At 33.8% G+C, this 26306-nt stretch overlaps 1 protein-coding gene across 7 annotated transcripts in view; it reads right to left on the reverse strand.

Annotated features, from left to right (window-relative positions):
• Positions 1-26306, reverse strand: part of Kiaa1109 (KIAA1109 ortholog) — a 213952-nt gene that overhangs the window by 112027 nt on the left and 75619 nt on the right. For 6 of the 7 annotated variants that reach the window (XM_010611104.2, XM_010611092.2, XM_010611119.2 and 3 more), the window contains exons 23-31: positions 23749-23928; positions 22095-22223; positions 13871-13990; positions 12945-13225; positions 6922-7172; positions 5268-5526; positions 3298-4135; positions 1029-1099; positions 374-544 (exon numbers count right to left, since the gene is read on the reverse strand). In XM_010611104.2, the coding sequence (XP_010609406.1) occupies positions 374-544; positions 1029-1099; positions 3298-4135; positions 5268-5526; positions 6922-7172; positions 12945-13225; positions 13871-13990; positions 22095-22223; positions 23749-23928 (2300 nt within the window). The remainder of the gene's footprint in view (positions 1-373; positions 545-1028; positions 1100-3297; positions 4136-5267; positions 5527-6921; positions 7173-12944; positions 13226-13870; positions 13991-22094; positions 22224-23748; positions 23929-26306) is intronic. The other variant, XM_033760040.1, reaches the window with a different exon arrangement.

The raw sequence follows: 26306 nt of genomic DNA on the forward strand, positions 1-26306 counted from the left end.
ATCTATTATTTCTCTTTAACCCTTCATTAACTAGATAGTGAGAATATGAAATGATAATTAGTCCCTGAGTACTTATTTTATGCTTATTAGCTCCAAATGTAAAACAATATATATACATATATATATATATATACACACACACACACACACAATATGCATATATATTGCAATATAATTACTGTAATATTGCAATATAATTATTGAGGCTGAGAAAGTAACAACTGAAAACACAGACCTTCCTAAACATATGCCCATTTTTACTCAAAGTAGCTTTATCATCAACTATCTTCTCTATGAACATTTATCAAATGAACTTATTTTTTGTATCACACATCATTTTATAAGTAATAACTATACTTTTAGACATTACTACCTGTCCAAAGCTTCAGCCACCAGTGGAGTCAGTACAATATCAACAGTTCCTTTTACTTCAACTATGGCTGTTGTCCTGGTCTGAGTGACTGGCTGGTCTAGGGCCCATTCGTCTGTGAATGTCTCATCATCTGTGTTATTAATTTTCTTTTCCAGGGGAGTATATGGGGTACTATACAATGTAACAAGCAAATGTTATATTAAAAAAAAAAACATGAACAAGTATAAAAGCTGAGCTTTCTTAAGATGAGTCAACATTCAGACTGCATTTATTTCAGTGAAAAATTTCATAGAACTAGGCTTGATATTTCAAAGAGAGGCCAAATAAGGTATTAAAATGTAAACTGGTCAAAAATGGCTAATACATGAAAGGAGAAAAATGTTTAACATATTTACTTTATGGGCCTGTTCTAAAATAATAAAAATACAACATTAAATTATTATGAGTCCCAAATATTGATATATCAAGTAATCAGAAATAGTACTGCTTATGTAGTCAAAGCCATACAAGACAAAAGTGCTAATTTATTTTGTAAAATTTAGTCTTAAAATGAGGCCCATACTCAAGTAAAGAATAGGTATTACTTAGAATAAACTTTACTTAGCTTATAATCAAGACTGATTTTAAACTTTAAAAATACACAATTTTTACTTACTTTGAAGTTGATCCTGAAAATTGCATGCCTCTGTCTAGCAAAGAATTAGCTGTAAGCCCCTGTTTTATAACCTAAAATAATAGAAATTATTACTTGGTTTATAATGGTCTTAGTGAATAACCACATTTCCTTGTCAATACAATTTTGATATAGTCAGGATAAATGTTTAGTATAGAAATTGAGAAAAATCACAGAAAATATTTAATTAGTAATTTCATTTTCTTTATAGTCAATAAATAATAAATAAATGACAGAGTAGGGTTGTGAGGGTTGAACAACTAGAGTAAAAGTTTACAAATGAAGCAAGTATTTCAAATGTCTTTCCTCTAGAGTCTGTGAAAGCTAATGTTAGTCTTTTCCCAATCAACTTTTAAGTGAAAAAGAGACCCAGAGAAACATGAAATTGTAGGAAAAATTCGACTTGTATTTTATATTCATAAACGTAAAGTGATAAGTGAACCTAACTAACCAAAGTGAACCCTTAGAAATGCTTGTCACTGATTTATATTTAATGAAGGAAATTTTTCTGTGTCCTATGTTCTTTGAAGTTATTTAATGACATGAATTCCTTGGCCCATCTTCTCCAGAGGTTTGACTACCTAGTAAAACTATAAATATTTCTTAAAATACAGAAATAATTCTATTCTCTGAGTTACTATTGTGCACACTAAGTACAATTCAATTCTATACTGAAAATTCATATACCAGCATATTTTTGCATGACTAAAGAAAACGTTTTGAAATCTTAGCATGGGAAATTAATCTTGGACAAGAAATGGGCAGAAACTTAAAAACTAAAACTTTGCATCTGTCACTAATATTTCTTCTTATTTCTATACATATTATTCAAATGCCTATATATATATATATATATATCTGTAAGAGTAACTCCATTAAAACATTGCCACTGGTACCAGCACATTTTAAATCCAAGTCTCTTTCATCTCTGATAAAAGATCACTGCAACAGCCTCCTAAAGTCATTACCCTGTTTCCACTCTTAATGACAATAATTCCACTTGGTAGTCAAAGTAGATTAATTTACCTCACATTTCCTTAAAGATCTTAAGAGTTTTCCAATGAAAATAAAATTTGATACCATAGTCTGTAAATACTAAATAATCTTACCCTTGTTTATGTGTCCCTACTTGCTACTTTTCCCTGCTCAATGACCTTTCTCACTGTAGGTAACCCCCTCTGCCTGAAATGCAGTGTCCTGAGGTACCCCCATCCTCAATTCCTCATTTTGGAATTTTTAGTTTAAGTATTATCTCCTCAGATTTTCCACGTCAATATAATCTAGGTAGTTCTATGCCATTATTGTGTATTTCAGAATTTTTCATTGTCTACATAAGATCTTTCTCAATTTGAAACCATTTACTTCTCTGTTTGTCTATTGACTGCCCGACTCCCTCCTATTAACTATAAGCTTCATCTATGCTTCCCCCACCAGTGTACATCAAATACCTGGTACACAGTAGAATATAATTAATCTGAACTAAAAATGTCTACACAAATTAAAGCCAATATTTGAAGAAAAGAATCAGTTCATTACGACTTTGTATGCTTCATTTCAGTCATGAACATCTTAAAAAAGTATCTTTTAATTTGAAATTTAAAAAATACAGTTTTCATCTTGACTAGTATCACTAAATTTATTTTCAGGTATCTTCAGCTTTCCTTAAAAAGTCACATGATATACACTATAGAGATGAACAGTACTATCATTCATACTATATTCTAAAAATCTCAAATGTCAAGTGAATAAAGCTAGATTTTTCTAGATCAGTTAGAGATTAGGAGAAAGAACACTAATTATTAAAAGCAATTCTAAAAGCATAAGGACCCGAGTTTGATTCCCCCGTACCAAAAAAGAAAAGGTAGAGAAAATAAAAGGGCATGAAAAGCAATTCTAAAATCTTACTTTTAAGACACAGAAAACAAACTCACAGAGAAACTTTGTCCTTATCTGAAGAGTACTGTGTAATGTAGACATCTACTATGTATTTATTTACTAGCTTAACACAATCACCTTTCCTCAATTTGATCTGCTTATATTTTGTAAGACTCATCAATAACCCTGCCACCTAACTCCTATATAAAGCCATGACTTCAGAAACTGTATTTTTAAAAACTAGCTGAAATGACTGAACAGTTAGGAAAACAACTTCTTAAAAAGCTACTTAACATGTACTAATTAAAAAATAAAGAAAATAAAGTCTACTTTTCTAAATAAATATGCCAGTGGAATCTCAGGATTTGGTTTATACCTTAAATGTTGGAACAGAAAGCTGTTCAAAGGATGATGAACTTTCTTCACTGGTTGGTGTATCCAGATCAAGAGGACGATGCAATGAGGACTTAGAGGTTCTTTTGTTGGTTGGGTGTTTAACTGACCAGTTAATTACTTGGAACTGAGTAAGGTAAGTTTGATAACAATTCATTACAGGTTGCTGAGAAGTGATCTGTTCACACTCTACTATTTTCTCACCTTCTACAATATATAGATGTTCTGTAACATCATCATCTCCGCCTAATGCAGAAACAAATGAAGCCTGGGAAGGATGAGTTTTGAATGGCAGAGTTCGGGGATCAGGAACATTTTCTCCATGGCCAGTAAGTGGTCCTTCTACACTGTGATATATGGAACCCCTACTATAGTCAATCTGCTGTGTTTGCTTTTTCTTCTTCTTCCTACCAGGGTAAGTTCCAGGGCCTTCATCACTACTAATGGGCTCAAATTCCTCAGCTGCAGAAAAGTAGGCTTCACTATCAGCCATTGACATGCTGGAATCCATTGATCGATATTGATGAAATGAATTGGAGTCTGCTGATGGAGTATATGGGAAAGAACCAAAACTTCTCCTCTGCTTTGGTGAGTCTAGCACATTCTCATCACTTCGAGAGACATCACTACTAAACTGGACTCCAACTGTAACAGGCTGCTTGTCCCCATAAAAAGCAGCAGTAAGACTCTTCGTACTTCCAAGTCGGGTAGAACATACAGAGGCTTGTCGCTTCAAAGGAGATCTAAGAGGAGACTGACCTACTGACTTTTCCTGAGTGTTAGGAGACACAGGACTAGTTCCTGAAATTTCTGCAGGAATACTGAAACAGAAAACAAAGCTATTACTATTTTTATCAAATTGTGTAATTTAAGATATATGAAGTTTTTAGTAATTTTTATTATTTTATAAGTAAAATTCTAAAATATCCAAAGTAGGCAAAATAATACACTATATATCATATCCCAGGTTGCTAACAAATTTAAGGTAGTTGAAACACGATAAATTTTTAAAGGTATCCAGGGTGTAACCTTGTATCCACAATGTATGGATAGGAGTGCATTTACAAGGTTTTTTTGTTTTTTTTTGTGTGTGTGTGTGTGTGGTGTTATTTTTTTTTTCTTATTGTTGTATTTTTTTTCTTGCATCTTCTAAAAGCTTGTCCAACAAAATATAGCAGGGGCCTTTAATTAAAGGAGAGTGACTGATGGAAAAAAGTCATCGACACCCTCAGTATTTCTGATTTCAGCCACTGATGCAGTAGTGCCTTTTACTGAGGCACGAAAGTTTCAGAATGGTAGGAAAAAAATATTTCCTATATGCTGACTTCAAGGTCTCTATGAAGTATTCAAGGAGAAATATTAAGATGGCACCTTTGTTTGTAGGGAAAATGTTTTGGTTGGAATTTTAAAATGTAACTTAAGGATCATATTTGAGCCAAGCTAGGGAAATGATATAAAATAGAGAAAAGGACAGAGATTTGAGAACAGAAGTACATCAACACTTAACAAATGACAGACTGGAAAAGGAGAAAAAGATAAAGGATGTGGCAGTCAAGAATGAGAAGGAACAGCCAAGGAGGTAGAAGCAAATTTTGAAATGTGCTATCAAAGGCAAGCATGCTTCAAAAGAAGGGAGTAGTCTACCATTAAAAGTACAGAGAGGAGGAGCAAGAAATATTCACACTAGGACAGTAACTGAATGTTAACAGTAATTCACTCTGAACGGTGAAATAACAAGAAACATTTGTTTTCATTATATTTTTGTATTTCCTAGTATCAACAATGAATATATGTGTATCATTTTTACTCAAAAGACTAACATTTCAAATGACATTCAAGTGTAAGAAAAATGCTCTGAAGTGAAGAAGTAGAGAAAAAAGTTTTCTTGCCACATTTTAAGCAGTTATAATCCCCAAATCTGATCAAGTTTCTAAGTCTAACTGAATTACTGACCTTACTTGGCCATCATCTCTTTTTGTACCAGGCAGGAACTCTTTCTGAACCACACGGTCATCAGCTGCAGATGAAGGACTTTCCTTTTCACCTGCCAGTAAAGGTTGCACAGCACTAGAACTACTATTTTCTTCTGACGAAGAAGATGAACTATGAGATCGTAATGGTACTTGAAGACTAAGGTGCTGAGTTTTTCTTTCTACTTCTATTCCTACTGATTTGTTTTCCCATTCTTTCCTCTTCATACCATTGAGGTTACCTAAACAAACAAAAAGGTAAGTGAATATAAACATTTCCAAAACAATTTAAAAAGAATAATTCCATTTTTAAGTATGATAATGTTGGAAACAGCACAAGTAACTTAATTTCACATGGTAATATATTTAAGATATTTCAAGGCTGGGGTAGCTTGGTGGTAAATCATGTACTTAGCATGAATAAGGCCATGGGTTCAATCTCTAAGACATACAAAAAATTCAAACTTGGGCTGGGGATTTAGTTCGGTGGTGCTGCTGCCTGCCTTGTAAGTGGAAGTTCCCAAGTTTGATCCCCAGAAAGAAAAAAAAAAAATTCAAACTTACAGAAAACTTTCAAGAACGATGCCAAGCATGCCATATTTCTTTCTCTTAATTATTTTAAACATACTGCCCTATTTGCTATAGAAGTCCAATAAGAGCAGGAATTGTATCATTTTTCATTCGCTGATATACTTCCAAAACCTACAATAACACCTGAAACTTAGAAAGCACCCAATAAAAAGCTCTGTGAATGGGCAATGATTTCATAGCCAAAGTGGAGCACTACTCTTTCCAAGTCTCATAAAGAGCACTATATTGTGTTACATAAGTGAGTTCTATAGCTATCTAGAGCAAAAGAAAAAACTTCCCTTCTTTCCAGACATCCTTGCATTACCCAAGAAAAAGTAATTTACTAGTAGGCGAAAACATACACCTTGAACAAAAAGCAATTCTAGATGGAATTCAAAGGATAAGAAGTCTTGTGAACTTAAAATATATTGCTGAATTCTAGTATCAAAATTGTAAAAACAGAACAAAAGTCAAATGAAACATGGGTTTGAGTCACTTATACATGATAAGAACTAAATGTATCTTTAATTCTACCAATATGACCTTCTTTATTCTATTTCATGTTATATTTATATGCTTATATTAAATACTTTATATTTATATATTTGGGTGATTCTAAGATCAGATTGCTCTTCTTCACATGTTCAATCTTGCAAAAGTAGTTTTTAACATAGAACCAATATTATAAATGTTATTATTGATAGGTTGTCCTATACAAAGTAAACTGTTAAACCAAACAGTTACTCCTATGTATACCTTTGGAAGCTGGGTTACAGGAAAATGATGATATATAAATAAATATTTAGAAGATGCTTTTTGAGGAAAGTCACCTATGTCAACAATAGTAAATCTAAATAGTAAACCCACTTTGGCTCTCAGTAATTAAAAAATTGCTAGTCTTTCCTGGCTTTAGTTAAGTTACTCAGTAAACTAACATGCATTTTATTGAACTGTTCTCATAATAGCACCAAAAAAATTTATTTGAACTAAGTGACACTAAACTTCTCTCAAAATGGGATAAAAATGATAAAAAGATTAGCACAACACACAACAACACATTTTATTACCATCTGTAATTCTGGGGATTTCTTTAGTAATAATCCATTCTCCAGGCTGTAGCAGAGACTGACCATAGCACATATCAGACTCCGCACTTGCGCTTGAAAATGCAGAACTACTGGAAGGTGTCAATTCTTCAAGTCTGAAGAAATCTAGGCTAGTTACTGTGCCACCAAAGAATCTGCAGCCACCAAGACATCCACACTTGTTTCTACACCTCTTATTCTTCAGTGTATCGTCTGGCCACAAAAACCATAACCTAAAAAGAATATTAAACCCCCCCAAAAACAGCATAAAAAAATCATTATAAGCAATAGAAACTTTTTCACAGCTAATTAAAACAGGCCAATTATTATTAAGATTTTTTAAAAAAACAAAGTAAACATAAACACAAAGGTTTACTTTTAATCTGGGATGTATTTTTAATCTTTCTGCCTTTCAAATAAAAAGTTAAATTTAAAGTCAATCATATCACAGTGAGATGGAAGAATAATATAGCATACATTTTTTTCCATTAAGTTTATTGGTACTTTTTAGTTATATGGCACAGTTACATTTAACATTGAGATCTTATACCTTTACATGATGTATCTCGGTTATTTTTTTCCCATACACTTGTGTGTCCTTCACTCTCTCCACCATTCCCTATTTACAAACACTTTGTTTCCATTTGTTCCTTTTCTCATATTTCCTCTTTTCCTTTCTTTCTTTTCCCATAACCTTCCCACTTCCCCAACTTCTTTAGCCCTTTTCTTCCTATTTCACATTATCAATTGTACAATTTGAACCTTATTTACACTTTTAGTTTTTCACACCAAAGAAACTATTCAGCATTTATATATGTGTGCCCTATTTATTTTACTTGAGTATGATTTCAATATGCATCCATCTATAAGTCCAGCTATAACTGTCTCTAGTTTCTCATTCTTTACGGCTGAGTAGTACTCCTTTTATAGAAAAATATTATCCAGTCTCCAGATGACGGGCAACTGGGCTGTCTCCAAGTTTTATCTATTACAAACTGTGCCGCTATAAACATGGGTGAGCATATATCACTGTGGTATGATTCTTTCAATTCTTTTGGAAAGATATCAAGCAGAGGGACAGCTGGGTCAAATGCGACCTCTAATTATAGTTGTTTGAGATATCTCATATTGATTTCCATAGTAATTCCACCAGTGTGCACCCTCACCAACAATGAAGAAGGGTTCCTTTATCCCTGCACCTCTGCCAGCATTTGTTACTGATTTCTTGATAGCAGCCATTCTTTCTGGGGTTAGATGGAATCTGTGTTATTTTCTTCTGCATCTCTCCAATGACCACTGATGTTATACATTTTTTAATATACATACTTGCTGCTTTTACTTGTCTGAGAAATGACTTCGTTTCAGATGACCATTTTTCAATGGGATCGTTAAATTCGGGGGCCTGATTTTTTTTTTTTTTTTGAGTTCTTTATATGTTCTAGATAGTAGACCTTTGTCTGAGGAACAGCTGGTAAACCCCCCCCCATAGGTTTTGTTAGCTCTGTTGGTGGTTTCTCTTACAGAGCAGAAGCTTTTTAATAAGATGAGATGCCAGTTGTTGATTCTTTGTGCTAGCTCCTATGCTACTGAGGATTTGTTCATAAAATCTTTTCCTATGCCAATATCTTCAAGAGTTCTACCTAACGTTTCTTCCAGCAAACTTAGTGTTTCTGTTTTAATATTAAGATCTTTAATCCACTTAGATTTTAGTTTAGTGCATGGTGAAAGACAGGGATCCAGTTTTAATCTTTGGCAGCCAAAAATCCAGTTTTTCCAACACAATTTATTAAAGAGGTTATCTTTCCTCCAATAAGGATGGTTGGTTCCTTTGTCAAAGATGAGGTAGCACAGTACATCTGGAGTTGCTTCTGCATTTTCTAATGTATTCCACTAATCGTCAGACCTGTTTCTTTATCAGTAACATGCTGTTTTTATCAAAGTGGCTTTGTAGTATAGTTTCAAGTTGTGGATTGTGATACCCTCTGCCATGGTCTCTGTTGCCTAGAATGGCTTTTTTGCTAATCTAGGTCTCTTCTAGTTCCAAATGAATTTTTGGATTGTTTTCTCTAGTTCTGGAAATATACTATTGGGATTTCAATCAGGATTGCATTGAATCTGTATAGCAGTTTTGGAAGTATGGCATTTTCACTATCTTGATTCTTCCTACCCAGGAGCAAGGGATGTCTCATTTTCTTATATCCTCTTCAATCTCTTTTTTCAGAGTGCTATAGTTTTCAGTGTAGAGGTCTTTTGCTTCCTTCATTAGATTGATTCCTAGATATTTTTTTTGATACTATTGTGAAAGGAATTGTTTCCCTAATTTCTCTGAGTCTGTTATTTGTTTACAAGAAAGCTTTTGATTTTTGAGTGCTGACCTTGTATCTATTTTACTGAGTCTGTCAACTCTAGAAGTCTTTTAGCAGAGATTTTTGGTTCTTCTCTATAGAGTATCATATCATTAGCACATAATGACAGTATATCTTCTTCCTTTCCTATCTTTATTGCTTTTATTTCTTTCTCTTGTCTAATTGCTGTGGCTAATGTTTCCAGAACTATATTGAACAAAAGTGGTGACAGTGGATATCCTTGTTCCTGATTTTAGCATGAAAGTTTTCAGTGTTTGACCATTTAGTATGATGTTGGCTGTTGGTTTTTCATAGATAGCCTTTATCAAGTTGAGATAAAGACCATCTATTCCAATTTTCTGCAGGATTTTTTAAATCATAAGTGGGTGTTGAATTTTGTCAAATATTCTTTCTGCATCTATTGAGATGATCATACGGTTTTTGTTCTTGACTCTGCTAATATAGTGTCTTACATTTATTGATTTACATATATTGAAACACTCTTCATCCCTGGTATAAACCTGACTTGGTCAGGGTGTATGATTTCTTGATGACCCTCTGTATTCTGTTTGCAAGTATCTTATTGAGGATTTTTGCCTCTATGTTCATTAGGGAGATTGGCCTGTAGTTTTCTTTTTTGGTTTGGTCTTTCTGTGATTTTAGAATAAAAGTGACACACTGAAACAAAAAAAAAAAAAAAAAAAAAAACAAAAAAAAACAAAACTGAATCAAAGTAACACTTGTTTCCAGGAAAGAATTTGGAAGTATAGCCTCCCTTTCAATTTCACTGAAAAGTTTAAAGAGTAGTGGTAATAGTTCTTCTCTAAATGTTTTATAGAATTCAGCAGTGAAGACATCAGGACCTGGGCTTTTCTGTTGGCAAAATTTTAATTACGTTTTCAATTTCACTGATTGTAATTGAGGTGTTTAGAATTTTTATATCTTTTTCATTCAACTTTAGTAATTCATATGTATTTAGTAATCTGTCCATTTCTTCCGTGTTTTCCATTTTATTAGAGTACAGGTTCTCAAAGTAGGTACTGCTGATCCTCTGGATTTCTGCTGGAACTGTTGGGACTTTACCTTTTTCATTCCTAATTGCATGGATTTGAGCCTTTTCTTTCCTTTCTTTGATAAGGTTGGCTAAGGGCTTATTGATTTTATTTATTCTTTTGAAAAACCAATTCTTTGATTCATTGATTTTGGGGGGGTATTGTTTCTCAATCTCTATTGCACTGATTTCTGTTCTGATCTTTATAATTTCCTCTTTTGTATGAGCTTTTGGTTTGTCTTGCTCTTGTTTTACTAGGAGCTTAAGATTCAGCATTAGGTTATTTGAGCTCACTCTGTTTTCCTAGTGTGGGAATTCATTGCTATGAATTTCCCTTGTAGAAGAGCCTTCATTGTGTCCCATCGATCCCTGTATGTTGTATTGGTATTATCATTTATTTGTAAAAAGTGCCTAATTTCTTTTCAATTTCCTCTGTGACCCATTGGTTGTTCAGGGGATTGTTGTTCAATTTCCATGTGTTTGTGAAGTTATTTCAGTTTCTTATGCTATTGATCTCCAGTTTAATGGCACTATGGTCTGATAATATACCAGGGATAACTCCAGTTCCCTTGCATTTACTTAAACATGTTCTACAGCATACATTTTAAAAAGCATTAAAAGAGAAGCAAATACAAAAATCAAAGGTATACAGTTTTAAAACAATAGTAAATATTTAAAAATATTCTGCCCTTTAATTTTTTAATCAAATCTTTTTTCAAACAAGAACTTTTTTATTTTTTATTAATGAATTTAATTAAATCTTAACTGAAACAGTAATTGTACATTGACAGGGTAGCTCGTAAGGTTGTAGGTACAATGAAATCTTAGACACTTCATAGTTGTTGACACAACAGAACACTGAAACTAAGCTAAATGTGCTAGTTACAAAAAACTTCATTCACCAGAAGCCAGCTCCTTAGCTTAATTAGCACCTTACACTGTCACCCAACTTAAATGAGAGAATTTTATTCACACTAACTAACTGGCTTTTCGACCAATAATTAACAAAGAAACAAAAAAAAATTTTTTTTGGCATCCCTGGGGATTGAACCTCGTTATACCTACCTAAGCTCTTTCAAAAATCATTCTCTTTACATGAAGTTTTATTTTCAGATTTATAAGGTATCTTCTTTAATTTAAAAGATTAACAATCTCAATGAAAATCTCAAGAGGTTTAAAAAAACTGAAAAAGAAAAATCCTCAAGTTCTTTGGAAAAATTAACAGATGAAAATAAAATTATTATAAAAGAGAAATGATTATGTACTAGGTGTATTTTTCTTTGTATTCAAATAATTATTTTCAGAAAAATCTCTGCTTATCCAGATTAATAGCCCACATAGGATCAAAATAAATTTAAGTTTTATAACAAACAGAATAGGTAAAAATATGAAAATGCAAGTGCTATTTGCTTTCTAGCAAGTTTTTTTCAAACTAGTAGAAAAAATTACAATGAAAAAGACATGAATATATAAAAATTCAAATCTGTAGAGCTGAATAAAAATACAATTCAAAGATGAAACTTATTACAAAGTCTAGCAACACTGATCACAGAAAGGGTGTAATTTATAAAGAGCTTGGTAAGAAAAGCACCAAGACTCTAATAATAAATGCACACTAAGATAAACAAGAAGTTCATAAACAAGGAAGTCAAAAGAGCAAAAATAAACTCATAAAAAGTATTATCCTATATATAAATAAATGTAAAATCAAGAAATATAATGACATACAGAATGCTATATTATTAATTTGCAAAAATGTCCATTACTATTATGTATAATGGGAAATTTAGAAACAATTTGAATAATACAAGGCCAATAGGTAATTAGTATATGATGCATCTTCCTGGTTACAAAATTTTCAATCATAGGGGGAAATTATTAGGATAAAGTTTAATATAAACATGGAGAATTAGAAAATGGAAGTTTTCAGGTATAAGAAAAGTACACCAAAATCCTGGATAGAAATAGTACAATATTCTGTATAGTAGGGTTATGATCATTATTTTTCTTTGTCTTTTTGATACTTTTCTATATTTTTAGAATAATTATGTATTAACTATACAATGGCATATGTGGATTTAAAAGCCATACTGTTGTCTTAAAAAGAAATGATTCAGAAAGAGGCTCTGGCAACTTTTTTAAAAGCAAATATAATCATTTCTTAAGAGCCAATGGAAACAGGTCTAGGTTCTATTACACATTTCTGCAGTTAGGGAGGCCCACAAAAGGAATTTTAAATAGTACATGGTAATAGTATGATCATTTCTAGGAATGATGAATTGAAGTACAGAGCCAAGGTATGAAAGAAAGAATAATGATTTATGGAATGTTATTTTGGGACCAATGATTTCAACTTGTTTGTGTTGATATACATGGTATGAACACAGAAAAATACGAGAAAATAATGTTATTTCCAGCAACCACATATTACTAGAGATAAGATATACGATATATTTACTTAAATATCAGGTCCTTATACATTCACTAATGTGCAGCAGCGTAATAACATTTAAAATGTTCTTATTCCATTCCTACCAGAAGAATGTATTTATGTAATTATCTAGTACTTTCAACTGAGCCTAAGATTACTTTAATTCTTATTCACTCACCTCTTAGTTCTGGCATCATGAGTTCCCAGGAAATGTCTTTGTGCTTCATGTTTAGAGTGATGATCAGCCGCTAATGCAATATCAACAGTAATAAGTCCTAAATTGGCTGACCCAGCCTCAAGCCAATAGGCTCTCCGTAGTACTGCAGGCTGGAGTCCAACTCTGCAATTATTTAATTGTTCAATGTACTGTCTCACTTGAAAGTCCTGAATTACAGCACTTATTCCTTCCCCAACTGACTGATTGTGAAGATTACAGTTAGCAACTCGAATTGCACCCATCTAAAATTAAATGAAGAAAATGAAGCAAAACTGTCATTTCAATATAACCTAGAGAATAGGTGATCATTTCAAATAGAGAGACAAGTGAACAAAAGAAAGAAAAGGAAAGAAACAGGAAAGGTGAATGCAGTAATGGAAGAGATGTAGACATAAAAAAAAAAAGAATTTTAAAAGCACAAATAGGGAAACAAGAAGAAAAAAACTTAGATGGGTAGTAACTAATAAAATTCCATAAACTTAAAGCTTGATTTCAAACAGCAGTCCATAAAATAATAGTGGCCAAAAAATGTTTCCAGGAGCCAGGCAGGAAATATATACATTTAAAGCCTAAAGTTACCCAAAGTGAAATCTTTTAAAAATACTACTTGTTTATACCAGTAACATAAAGATAACCTGCTACTTTACATGCTTGACTTAAAGCAATGTTAAAATTATTCAGTTACAGTGCAAAAATGAGGAAAATACTTAAAAATGTAATTATGCAAGAGAACATTACTGAGTAAAACACAGGAAGCTGTCTTCTAAAATTCTGTGGTAGTTTCAGAGATGACAAACTATGATTATGTGTTGTATTTCGAGATACAGAGGTTTAGTTTAGTAAAAGTAAAAAGAATTACACTGCGCAAGAAAAAGACAAATGTTTACCTTTATATTTGTAGCACAACCATGTTCCACAATATAAATATCAGCTCCATCCACTGCTAAGCGAGTCATAGTGTATTTCAAATCATCTGAAGTTGGACAAGGCCCAGGAATACAACTCAACTGAAATAAAAAAGGTTGCACGCTATATCACCAACTTATTATTTGATACTTAAATAATTACACTTATTCGCATAAAATTATGGTTATATGTGTGTTTACAAAGTTAAACTTCATTTTTATATTGATAAAGTGTTAACAACTACAAAATGAATTATTAGGAATCATGTACCATTTTCATTCAAAAGAGGCAAGGGAGTTGGGCATTATTATACACATCTATAATCTCATCTACTGAAAAGGCTGATGCAGGAAGATCACAAGTTCAAGATGGCTCAAGCAACTTAGCAAAACCCCACCTCAAAGTTTTAAAGAAAAAAAAACCTTGTAAAAGGGCTGGGGAACACAGTTAAGTAGCAGAGCACCTGCCTAGAATGCTTAACACTTTGAGTTCAGTCCTCAGAACCACAGAAAAAAGCAAGGATGGAGAGGCAAATCCAACTGAAAACACACACACACACACACACACACACACACACGCACGCGCACACCTTGATTCATAAACTAAGTGAATTTAATCCTTTCCATGGTTGTGGTTAAAAACCAAGTTGGATGAGAAATCAAATTCAACGGTTAGGTTCAAGGTTGACCTTATGAAATCTGATTAAATTCTTGTCCAATTCAGTTTGAGACCAGAATGGTAGAATTAAGTTCAGGAACCCAGGTACATACATATGTGTCTGTGTTACTAAAACTCAAACAAAATCATCAAAGTAAACTGGTAAGTAAACAATGTCACAATTTTACATAAACTGTGTATGATTTCAGCGGTATAAGATTTCCTTATGTGGGCCGGAAATTTATCTCTGGTTCTGTTGCCTGCCTTGCAAGCCCAAGGATCTGAGTTCAATCACTAGTACAAAAAAAATAAAATTAAAATTAAAATAAAAGAAAGATTTCCTTATGAGAACTACACACACACACACACACACACACAAAATATCAACCATAAATATTACGATGCTATCTAATACAAGCCATACAAATTTAATCTTGTTTTGCTCCTAAAACATAGATTTGGTAATGTATGGGTTAGAAAAAAACATATATATCACTGAGTTCAATGAACTTCTTGAGGAAGTGGCAGTCTTGAGTAAATTCCTGGCCCAATAGCATGTAAATGCTCACTAGTGACTCAACCAGCACTAGAAACAGTCAATGTGCTGTGCTGATATACTTCCTTAAGGCAAAAATAGAGCTAAACAAACTAACATGAAGTGGCAGAACACAGATCAGTAGCTGTGAAGGATGGGGCTAACTGAAGAAAAAAAGGAATTTTCCAGGGTGATAGAAATGCTTTCTCTCTTTACTGATGATAAGAATTACACATATGTACAGAGAATTTTTAAAACTCAATTTGCATAATTTATAAAGATAGAATTTTCTGAATGTGAATTATGACTTTAAAAACTTGATTTTTCAAATCTTCAATATGACATAAAAGTGTTGCTTTTAAACAAAAGGAGGAGGCATCTAAGGGCTGAGAGTAGGTACAAAATTCTACAAAAACTATCCGACATATGACTAAAATCAGTTTTCTGGAGCATGGAAATGTGTTTATAACAAAAAACAATAACTTTCCCAATAACTAGAGTTGTTTTCTTTAGTAATTATGGGTTACAAGTTTTTTGGACATAAAATCAAAAGCAGAATGAATTACTTTTAAGTTACAGTAATATAATAGCAAACAAATACAGTTTGTATGATAAAAACAAAAAAATAGAAAAACTAAATAAATAATAGTTATCTCTGTGCTTTAGAACTAGAGTAAGTTACTTTTCAGGAATTACCATGTTTTCTAGATTTTCTGAAACAAATAAACCTCCTACAAGGGGGAGAAAATGCCCCCAACCTATTCATAAGGGACAGAACTTACTGCACAATTGCACTATTCATTTACTGCCACTGTACATGGTTTTTAGGGATCATGGTCTACTTTCTTGACCCTGTGCAACTACAGTACTGACCCAAAGTAAAGATCTGGAATGAGGAAGTCTGACAAATGTCATAATTTTAAGTAAAAAATTTAATTTTCCTCTTGCTTCAATTTGTAAATCTACATATACAGCCACATTACCAAACGTTAATATAATAATGGAATAGGACTTTCAGCATGGCTAAATAGTGGAGACCTGTACAGTCAGGTTCCAGTTTCCTGTCAAGTATACAACACAGGCCTGAGGAAAAAACCAAAAGACAGAACTAAGAGAGACAGAAAGCGGGGAGCCAGAAGAACCAATGCTGGTGCAACTGACAAAGACGCTGGCCAATCCAAGCCACTGATTTTTATTAGTAATCAATTGGGATAAAGGCAAGCTAGGTGCAAGGGCAGAACTATGTGTGAGAATATGCAGTCATGTGGTTTCTATAGAAATTAAAGTAAACAAGGCTCATAAAAGACAAGACAAAGCATTCTCAAATTAGGAACAGAATAGACAAAATATATGGTTTTAATTTGAAAACTGTCCTCTAGTTAGACTATTTTAGCTGTGGGAATGGAATTTGGGTGTGAATAACTCTAACCTCCACACACAGGCTTCAGCCAGACTCACTTCTATAAATAGCCAATTGTGGGGTTAACTCTTTACAGCCTGCTTTGGGGCATAATCAATATTGCAGTCTCCCTCAGATGAACAGGAGGAGCAAAGTTAGAGCTACTCAGAGAAAATCAACTAAGAACACAAGTTATTTGGAAGAATGGGAGGGACATACATCCCACTGTCAAAATCAATCTGAAATAGGAGACTGGTAGATCAAACAAAACATAGGCACAGGACCTTCATAAATCAGCGCAGCAGCACACAGGGCTGGTGTGGTGCTAATGTCAACGCACGGCATGTGAACAGGAATTGCCATTCTGGGATGTTTCCAAACATGCTGCAATAGTGTGGAAAAGTCTTTTGACAGCGAAAAACAGTATGATAAGGATAAGCCAATATAAGTCAGCTACAACCATCAATGTAGATGGTCTCATTTCACCAATCAAAAGAAACAAACTGGCAGAATGGATCATGAAACAAGAACCAACAAGAAACATATTTAACTCAAAAAGAAATTCATAGACTGAAAGTCAAAGGATGGAAAACAGTACTTCAGTGATAGAACCTTGGAAAAAGCAGGGATAGCTATTCTATACGTAGACAAAGTCAACTTAGACTAATCAAGAGAGACAAAGAAGGTCACTACATACTTCTAAAGGGAAAATTCCAAGAGGAAGAGATAACAACCATAAAAATATATGTACCAAACACAGGTGCACCCAACTATAGACAACAAATGTTAACATACAAGAAAAATCAAATAAGCACTAGTACAATTGCAATGGAGGACTTCAATACTCCCTGCAACAAATAGGACAACAAGACAACAAAATCAACAAAGAAATATCAGAACTGAACCAAACCTGTAAATATCTGTCTACAGAGTGTTCCACCTCAAAACATCAGAATACACATTCTTCTCAGCTACACATGGGATGTTCTCCAAAACATATCACATACTACCTCATACAATATGCTTAAGTAAATGCAAACAAAATGAAATAATCCCATGTATATAATAAGACCATAGTGCAATGAAATTAGAAATCAATGGTAAAAGAAACTACAAAAATTACATAAGCACACGGAAATTAACTAACACTCTCCTTAACAACTAATGGGTCACAGATGAAATTAAAGAACAAATTTGACAGTTTCTACAATTAAATGATAGTACTTATATAACATATCAGAACTTTTAGGATGCAATGAAAGCAGTCCTACAAGGGAAATTTATAGTGGTGAACTCTCACCTCAGGAAAACAGTAAGCTCAAATGAACAGTCTACTGTTCAATCTCAAACTTTCTAGAAAAAAAAAAATCAAGCCCAAAGTTCACACAAGGAAGAAAATTATAGAAAGCAGAAATTAATGCAATTCAGACTAAGCAAACAGTACAAAGAATCAATAAATCAAAGACTTGGATCTTTGAAATACTGAATAAAATTGATAAACCCTTTGCCAACCTTATCAAAAAAGGGGAAGAAAAGACTCATCCATACAAATAGGAATGAAGAGGGTGAAATTGAAATCACAACAGATCATGTAGAAATTCAGAAGATCATCAGTATCTACTTCTAGAACCTTTACTCTAATAAGATGGAAAATTCAGAAGAAATAGAGATTCCCAGAAACAATGAATTACAAAGTTGAATCAAGGAGATATAAAAATGATAAATAACTCAATATCAGTTAATGATGTTAAAGATGTTATTCAAAACCTACCAACAAAGAAAAGCCCACATCCTCATGGAAACACTACTGAATCCTACAAGAAACTTAGACAAGATCCAATGCCACTACTGCTCAAACTATTTAAAGAAAGAGAAATGGAACTCCAAAAGTTATCATGGAAGCAAGCATTGCCCTGATATCAAAACCCTTATTATTTTTAGGAAATGTTTCTTTTCCTGGTCACTAATTGCCATCTTGTCTTCTATAGCTGATATTCTGTCCTTACACTGGCTCCCTCTACAGCATAAACTTTCAATGGAATTTTTTATCTCCTGGATATCTGTTTAAATCTGTTTTACGGATTCCATTTGTTTCTTATGTTGAGATTCCATCATGTTCCTGATTCTTCTATGTTTTACCTGTGCCTGCTCTACAGTTATTAATCATGTCTTTCACTATGGACACCATTTGTTCTTATCTGAGAAAAAAATTCTATTTTATCCAGATCCTCTTCTGTTGCCAGTTCAGAGAATCCAGGTGGTTGAGTCTCAAATTGTCCCATCCTTGGAATTACCCCTTGGGGTTGCCTTAGGTGATTTGAAAGTCTGGTTTTGAGGCTTGTGCAGGTGTCTTCTCATTTCAATCAATGCAGTCTGCTGTGCCATACTGAGGTGACTCTGCTCTCTGAATATGAGGCTTCAATTCTCAGTAAGTCTCAGAGAGGCCTTCTCTTTACTGCTCAAAACTGAGCCAATTTCAGGGATCAGAATGATGGCCTTCTGGATCCCCACGCTGTGCTACTGTCAGAGTGGGCTTCTGGATGGGGCTTGTGCTCACCTGGTATCTGGGAGGGCCTCTGCTTGGGGCCTGCCCACCTGTGCAGCTGCTGTCCCGCAGGGTCTTTGGTTGGGGCTGTGCACCCCAGCAGCTATAGTCTGAGTCCTGCACACACTTACCAATAGAATCTGGGTGGGCCTTTGGCTGGGGCCCTAGTGCTTGCATAGCTGTTGTCCCACAGGACCTTCAGCTGGGGTCTATGTTCTCAAGCCATCGTTGTCTGGGCACACTTCTGGCTGGGGTCTATGAACACTTACTGATGGCATCTGGGTAGACCTCTGGCTGGCACCTGCATACCTCACTCCCAAAATTGTCAAACAGATTTAATGCAATCTCAATCAAAATACTAACAGCATACCTCACAGAACTAGAGAAAACATTCCTAAAATTCATTTGGAACTAGAAGAAATCTAGAATAGCTAAAGTAATTCAGAGCAACAAATGCAAGGCAAGGAACAACACAATCTGATATGAAATTATTCTGCTGAGCTACTGTGATGAAAACAGGATAGTACTGGCAAAAAAAAAAAATCTGAGGATCAGTGCAACAGATTACAAGATGCAGAAGCAACTCTAAACACATTTAGCCATCAAATACCTTCACTAGAAGAAAAAGTCTCATTAATAAATTGTGCTGGAAGACCTATCTTTCCACATGCCAAAGACTAAAACTAACCCTATGTCTCCTACCATGCATTAAACTAAAATCAAACAGATTAAAGATCTAAATATTAAAACAAAAACACTAAATCTGCTGGAAGATGGAAAAGGTAGGACTCTTGAAGACACAGATAAAAGGCAACAACTTTATGAACAAAATAATTCCAACTGCATGGAACTATTACAAGGAATCAACAACTGGGACCTCATCTTATTAATAAGAAAAAGAAATCATACACAGAGCAAAGAGACAACCAACAGAGTAAGAAAAAATTTTTGTTAGCTGTTCCTCAGACAAAAGACTAATATTCAGAATATACAGAGAATTGAAAAAACCAAACCCTTCAAATTTAAAGACCCAATCCAAAAAAAGCCATCTGAAATGAACAGACATTTCTCAGACAAAGATGTAGAAATAGCAAATAAATGTATGAAAAAATGTTCAACATCAGTGGTCATTCAAGAGATGCAAATGAAAACAATGCTGAAATTCCTCCTCACCCCAGGAAGAATGGCTGCCATTAAAAAAAAAAAAAAACATCAACCAGTATCAAATGCTCGTAGGGCTGTCATGGAAAAAGAATTCTTCTCTACTGCTGGTGGGAGCATAGACTGGTACAACTACTATGGAAATCAGTGTGGAGATTCCTCAAAAATTTAGGACTAGAGGTTCCATTTGATTCAGCTATTCCCCTTCTGGGGGTAAGAATTAAAAGCATGATATCACAGAGATATATGTACACCTATGTTTTCTGGCAGCACAGTTTTTGATAGCTAAATCTGGGAAACAACCCAAATGTCCATCAACAGAGGAATGGATAAAGATGTGATTTTTAAGTACAATATAGAGTACTACTAGACAATAAAGAAGGATGAACTGGAGACATTTCTAGGTAAATGGATACACCCTGAGATCATATTCCTAAGTGAAATAAATCAGATAAACATGTGTAAATATACCATTGTTTCTCTGATGAGAAACTGAACCAGTAATGACCATGTATAATAGATAATGTGAAATAAGAAAATGTTCAAATACAAAGGGGCATGAAGGACAGGAGAAGAAGGAAAGGAAGGAAGGGAAAAGGGTGAAAAAAATAAGAAAAGACAAAACAGAAACAAAGTGTAAACGAGGAGGGGAAGAGAGCAACAGATGAAGGAGGAATATAAAAAAATAAGAATTAAGGTATATCATGTATAACTATAAATTCCATATGATGAATAAGATCATCATGTATATCTCAATTGTACCAATATATATATATTTAAATATCAGAAAATATATAATTATGCAATAAGACGTGAGTTTTAATAGTAAAAAATATAAGTGGTAAAGTATTTTATGCTACCATAAAGCCTTAGATTACAAATATATTGTTCTGCAAGTGTTCTGGGAGACACACAAACATTTGATGAATGAGTGATGTCTTGCAATAGTAGTATGTGATGTTGAATGTCACATGATTACAAGTGAGCCAATCGTTCCTCTGTCTCTGTTCCCATCTCCCTCTTCCTCTGAGGGATTCTCATCTACTAACAGCAAGAGGTTGTGGAGTAGATCTTGTCTGCAGAGGAGAATGAGGCAGAGGAATCCCTCCTTCAAATGTGTGAAATGTGTGAAATGTGAGCAATTGTGAGTAATTGTGTAAAATTTTGTAGAAAAGCTCCACACAAATAAGGCTGCAGCAGTGTGAGCAATGAACCTGTTTAACTACAATGCAATATTACATTTCCCCAAAATTCTCCAAAGAAAGCAAAATCAAGGGTCATTATATAGGTTCCTTGTCAAAGTTGCATGAAAAGAAAAAGATTTCATTAAACCGATAGCAGTGATTCCATTAGTGATAGTGAAAGTCATCCTACAAATAACCCTCCTCTTGTCTCAGGCACACCAGCCACAGAGATATTCAAAGGTGAGTGCAGGCTAATTCATTTATTTTTTTTATATTTTGCGTTTTCTTTATTATCTTGTTCTATATTACAGTACTGTAATCATTTTTATATGAATATTTTTGGATTGTAAATCATCTGAGTTTCCATTATTTTTTGGTGCTTTTTTGGGGGGCTACTGGGGATCGAACTCGGGTTCTCTGAGTATCCATTATTTATGGGGAAATTTCCTTTGATTTACAAATGCTTTGAATTATAAGCATGCTTCCAAAATGAATTATCATCATGAACTAAGGTTTTACTGTATCTCCATTTATTTGTGAATGTGCATGTTTTGTTTCCTTATAGATACAACTAAACAACTGGCTAATAATTTGTAAGTAATTCAGTGAAAAAAAAACAAATATACTGTTTATTTCTTGGTTATGTATATCTTAATGATGAATTTCAATCTTTCATTTTAAAAAAGGCACTAATGTGCAAAAGATTGCCAACACATTAACATACCTTGGATTCACAGAACCGACGATCGATTCCATGCTGACATATGACTAATGATTTTGGTCTTTCCAGTTCATATTCCTGACATACCACATGGAAAATAAATGTTTGTCCCCACTCCACCAGACATGCCAGCTACAAATAACGATAGGTTGACAACACTGTTAACATTCTAAAGAAGTGTTCAGATCTCAAAAGCTTTGGAAGAATATTAACAGGGTTTGAAAGAACCCAAATGCTGTTTGTTCCTGCTGCTTAATAATCTGTTAGTCTATGATTTTTCTACCTTGATATCACTTACAAGCTTGTGTTACTTTGTATTTATGAATAGAAGAATGATTGTCAAATGAAAACTCATTTCAACCAAAAAATTCCAGTTCAGCAATTTCTAAAGTACATTTCTTTCCTCAAAATTATGTTTATTCTTTTATAGATAGCCAGAATCCTCTGTATGCAAAAGCACCCAAAATTCTCTAACCCTAACCTTAATAACAAACCAAACTTCGATGTAAATTTTTGAATATCTAATTATGTTGAGCTACAATTTTGGAAAACTGAGTATTTGGAAGATTAAAGCACTTTGTTCAAATAAACAGAAACATAAAATAATTCTTCAAATATTTATTTTAATTTTAAATATGCCTTAATTTTATACTTTAATCAACTAGAGTTAACAATAAGCATACTAAAGAATAGGTATACATAACATTACCCTCCCAAAGGACATAATTTCTACTATTAGAAAATATGATTTTCCTTTTAAAACATACAAAGAAGAGAACAAGGCACCTAGATTCTTCATTTACCTCTTGCTACTACTAATCTCTAAAAGGTATGTTTCATAACCATTCTGCAATGTTTTATCAAAATTGAGTATGTACATATTTCTACTACAAGCCAGTCTTTTAAAAGTAACAAGATAAACATTCATATTACCATAAATACGTGACTGCTGGTGAAATGTTACAGTAATTATGGCCATCCAACTAAACTTCAATTGTCTTATTTCTAGACAAAGTAATTCTTAAGGATTCTGAGCCTTCTAAAGGTAAGTCAGATGGGTTGGCAATGGATTTATCCAGAAGGATTACACCTAGTACTCTAGACCAGATTTACCAGCAAATTCATTTTTATTTATTAAACTAGTATTCATTATCACTAAGAACAAGTATAAGTGCTATTATGTTGCTTTGAGAATAGACAAGTAGAATTGTGGTATCTAATCCTTTGCATTATAAGGGCTACTTTCAAGTCCTACTTAAGAAATACACAAGAAAGTAAAGTCCTTAGAAAATTATTCATATACAAGGGGGAAAAAACTGTTCCAATAGAAGGTCTATTAATACAATTTTAATAGTATATTAACTTAATTTCTAGAACAGTCCTCATTCTGATTTTTCCTCAAAGTCTCTAATTCTTTTAAGTATTGTTTGGAACTACATAACATTACATGTGTCAACTATACATGGCTCAGGAACATATAGTTTACAACTAACTCATTTACTTCTATGAAAATTCTAAATGGAAGAAAGACTTCCATCAGAATGTCATTAGTGCAAAGTTAGTAAACATTCAAACTAGCAAACAAGTTATTCTTGGGAAGGTGAATAAAGGAAGGAAAGAGATAACATCTCAAGTGATAGTACTATGAAAAGCATACCTGTGGTGCTGTGACCTTAGCTGTAAGGCTTCCAGCCTGCACATCAATTAGCCATGCATATTCTAAGGAATCACTTCCTAAAGGAAGGCCTTCTGCTGAGAACATAGCATGTGCTCTCAATTGGAAACCTGACAAATTGATGTGACCTTCCCTGAGGACTTCATCCACAGCGGGTCGCTGCTGAAAAATAAAATAAGATGGTAATTACTAAAAGGAAATTGCATTATAGTTTCTGGTTGCTTTTTCCCAATGCAGACAGGAATAATTAAAAAAAAAAAAACACTATCTGGAAAATAAGACATAATCCCCAAGCTCTTAACACAAAGCTATACTCAAAAAAATTATCTGAGTTTCTTTAGAGACAATGAAAGTCTAACTACAAAGAAAGATAGAACTAAGTCCTAAAAGGTAAACAGATCTCTAACTGGTAACTACCTCCATCAATAAAAAGAAACTAGTACTTTGACAGGGAATGTAATAGCCCAATTTTTAGGGGAAAGTTAGGAATCATGAGATCAAAATATTAAACTTCTAAGAAATAAAGGATATATTTTGAAGCAGGGTACTCCATGGAACACCAGTTCCACAGGACATTATTGAGAATAAAGAATCAAGAAAATCAAGTAATAATCTACCCATCAATTCAGCAATTTTTTAAAATCTACTTCCCGATCTTTCACAAATCCACTAACTCTACTTCCACTATTATTGTAGTACACATAGATTGAGATGGCCAACTTCTGCTAGGACCTCTGCAAGAGCCCCACATTCCCTTGTTTTACCTTTATGTTCCATTATTTACCAATGACCACATAACTATTTCAAAAAAGTAAATGTGATCATTTTTCTTGCCTCCAGGCAAAGGCACTGCACACTTCTTTTTGCATAACTTTTTACACTACATTTGAAATTATTTTAATTTTAATTTCCTCTACACTTACTTCTCCATCACATTCATCAGAGTAAGGACTACTCTGACTTGTTCATCAAGAATCTCACTTTACCTAACAAGGAGACCACGAAAAATAGATACTGCTACTGACCAGACATTTCATCACAGCAAGAGTTCTCAGAATTTTATATACCAATATATACTGAGATAGTTCAGATATTTTCCAGCCTAGTTTTATCATGGTATTCCTCTTTGTGTGTATGTGTGTGTGTGTGAGAGAGTAGGCCATCTTAAAAGTGCTGATGTCCTCTACTTTCAATGCATTTACAGAAATGCATTATTTGAAAACAATTTTTAAAGAATAAAAGCTAAATCTATTTCTAAGGAGGGTTTAAAAAGAAAATTTCAAATTGCACCTACTATAATAGATCCAGAAGCTTTCTGATATAATTTATATTCACCAAATGTGTACTTTATATAAAACCACTTAATTTCTGTAGGCATCAATTCCCTAGTCTTTTATCTGAAACAGCTGGAGAGGAAGTCCATAAAATTCTCTTCTGGTTAAAGATTCTAATGATTCTGGAAGGAAACGGGTTCTCAAAAAATATATGCAGATATTGGTTTGTTTTAAGGTATAACTCATCTTGGAACTATACCTAAGAATTATATTTTAATAAGATTTGAATTATATTTTAAATTTTATTAATGGTTCACACCATGTTATGGGTTGCACTGTGACTCCACAAAAGCTTTAAAACTACATGTGTTTTTCTTTAAAGGGGGCTCCTCAGATATATGCAAGTTCAAAGGAAGTTATAATTAGGACAGGACCTAATGTGGCCAGTGCTTATGCAAGAAGAGAAAAACTGGGACACATACACATGGACAGAAGTGACAATCTGACACATCTACAAACCAAGCAAGGTAAAGGGTTGCTGACTACCATTGGAAGCTAAGATTTCAAGGATCTTCCTCTAAAGTCTGCAGAGAATGCATGACCCTACAAACACCTCAATCTAGGACTCCAGGTTTCTATAACTATGAGAGAATACATTTCTGTTGTTTTAAGTCATTCAGAGTATGATACCTTGCTATGGCAGCCCTAGCAAACTACTATATATCATAAGAAGACTATAAAGTAAAAAGTGGTTTTATAATCTAGACATAACAATCCACACTTTGGCTTAGATCCTTGACTGTGAAACCCTAAGACAAACACTACCAGGAATAAGTAGCTACAGATAAGTAGCCTAGGGCTGACCCTTGGGAATGTTCATAATATGAAGCTTCCTACTATGAAAGAAAATTAACTAGTACAGACAAATGAACAAAAGGTTTCTTGGAAATAGTCAAGAAAAGTAAATAAAGTAGCAGAGTGTGGCGGCACACATCTGTAATACCAGCACTCACTCAGCTGAGGCTGAGTTCAAGGCCAGCAGGGAATACACAGTGAGAACAAGGCCAACCCGAACTACACAGCAAGACCCAGTCTCAAAAAATTGAAAAAAATGGTTCCACTGCCTGCCTTGCAAGCACAAGGACCCAAGTTCAATCCCTGGTACCACACACACACACACACACACACACACACACACACACACACACACACACACACACACACACACACACACACACACACACACACACACACACACACACACAC

The sequence above is a fragment of the Fukomys damarensis genome, unplaced genomic scaffold, assembly GCF_012274545.1.
Source record: "Fukomys damarensis isolate Sample0158 unplaced genomic scaffold, DMR_v1.0_HiC HiC_scaffold_38, whole genome shotgun sequence".
Taxonomy (NCBI): Eukaryota; Metazoa; Chordata; class Mammalia; order Rodentia; family Bathyergidae; genus Fukomys; species Fukomys damarensis.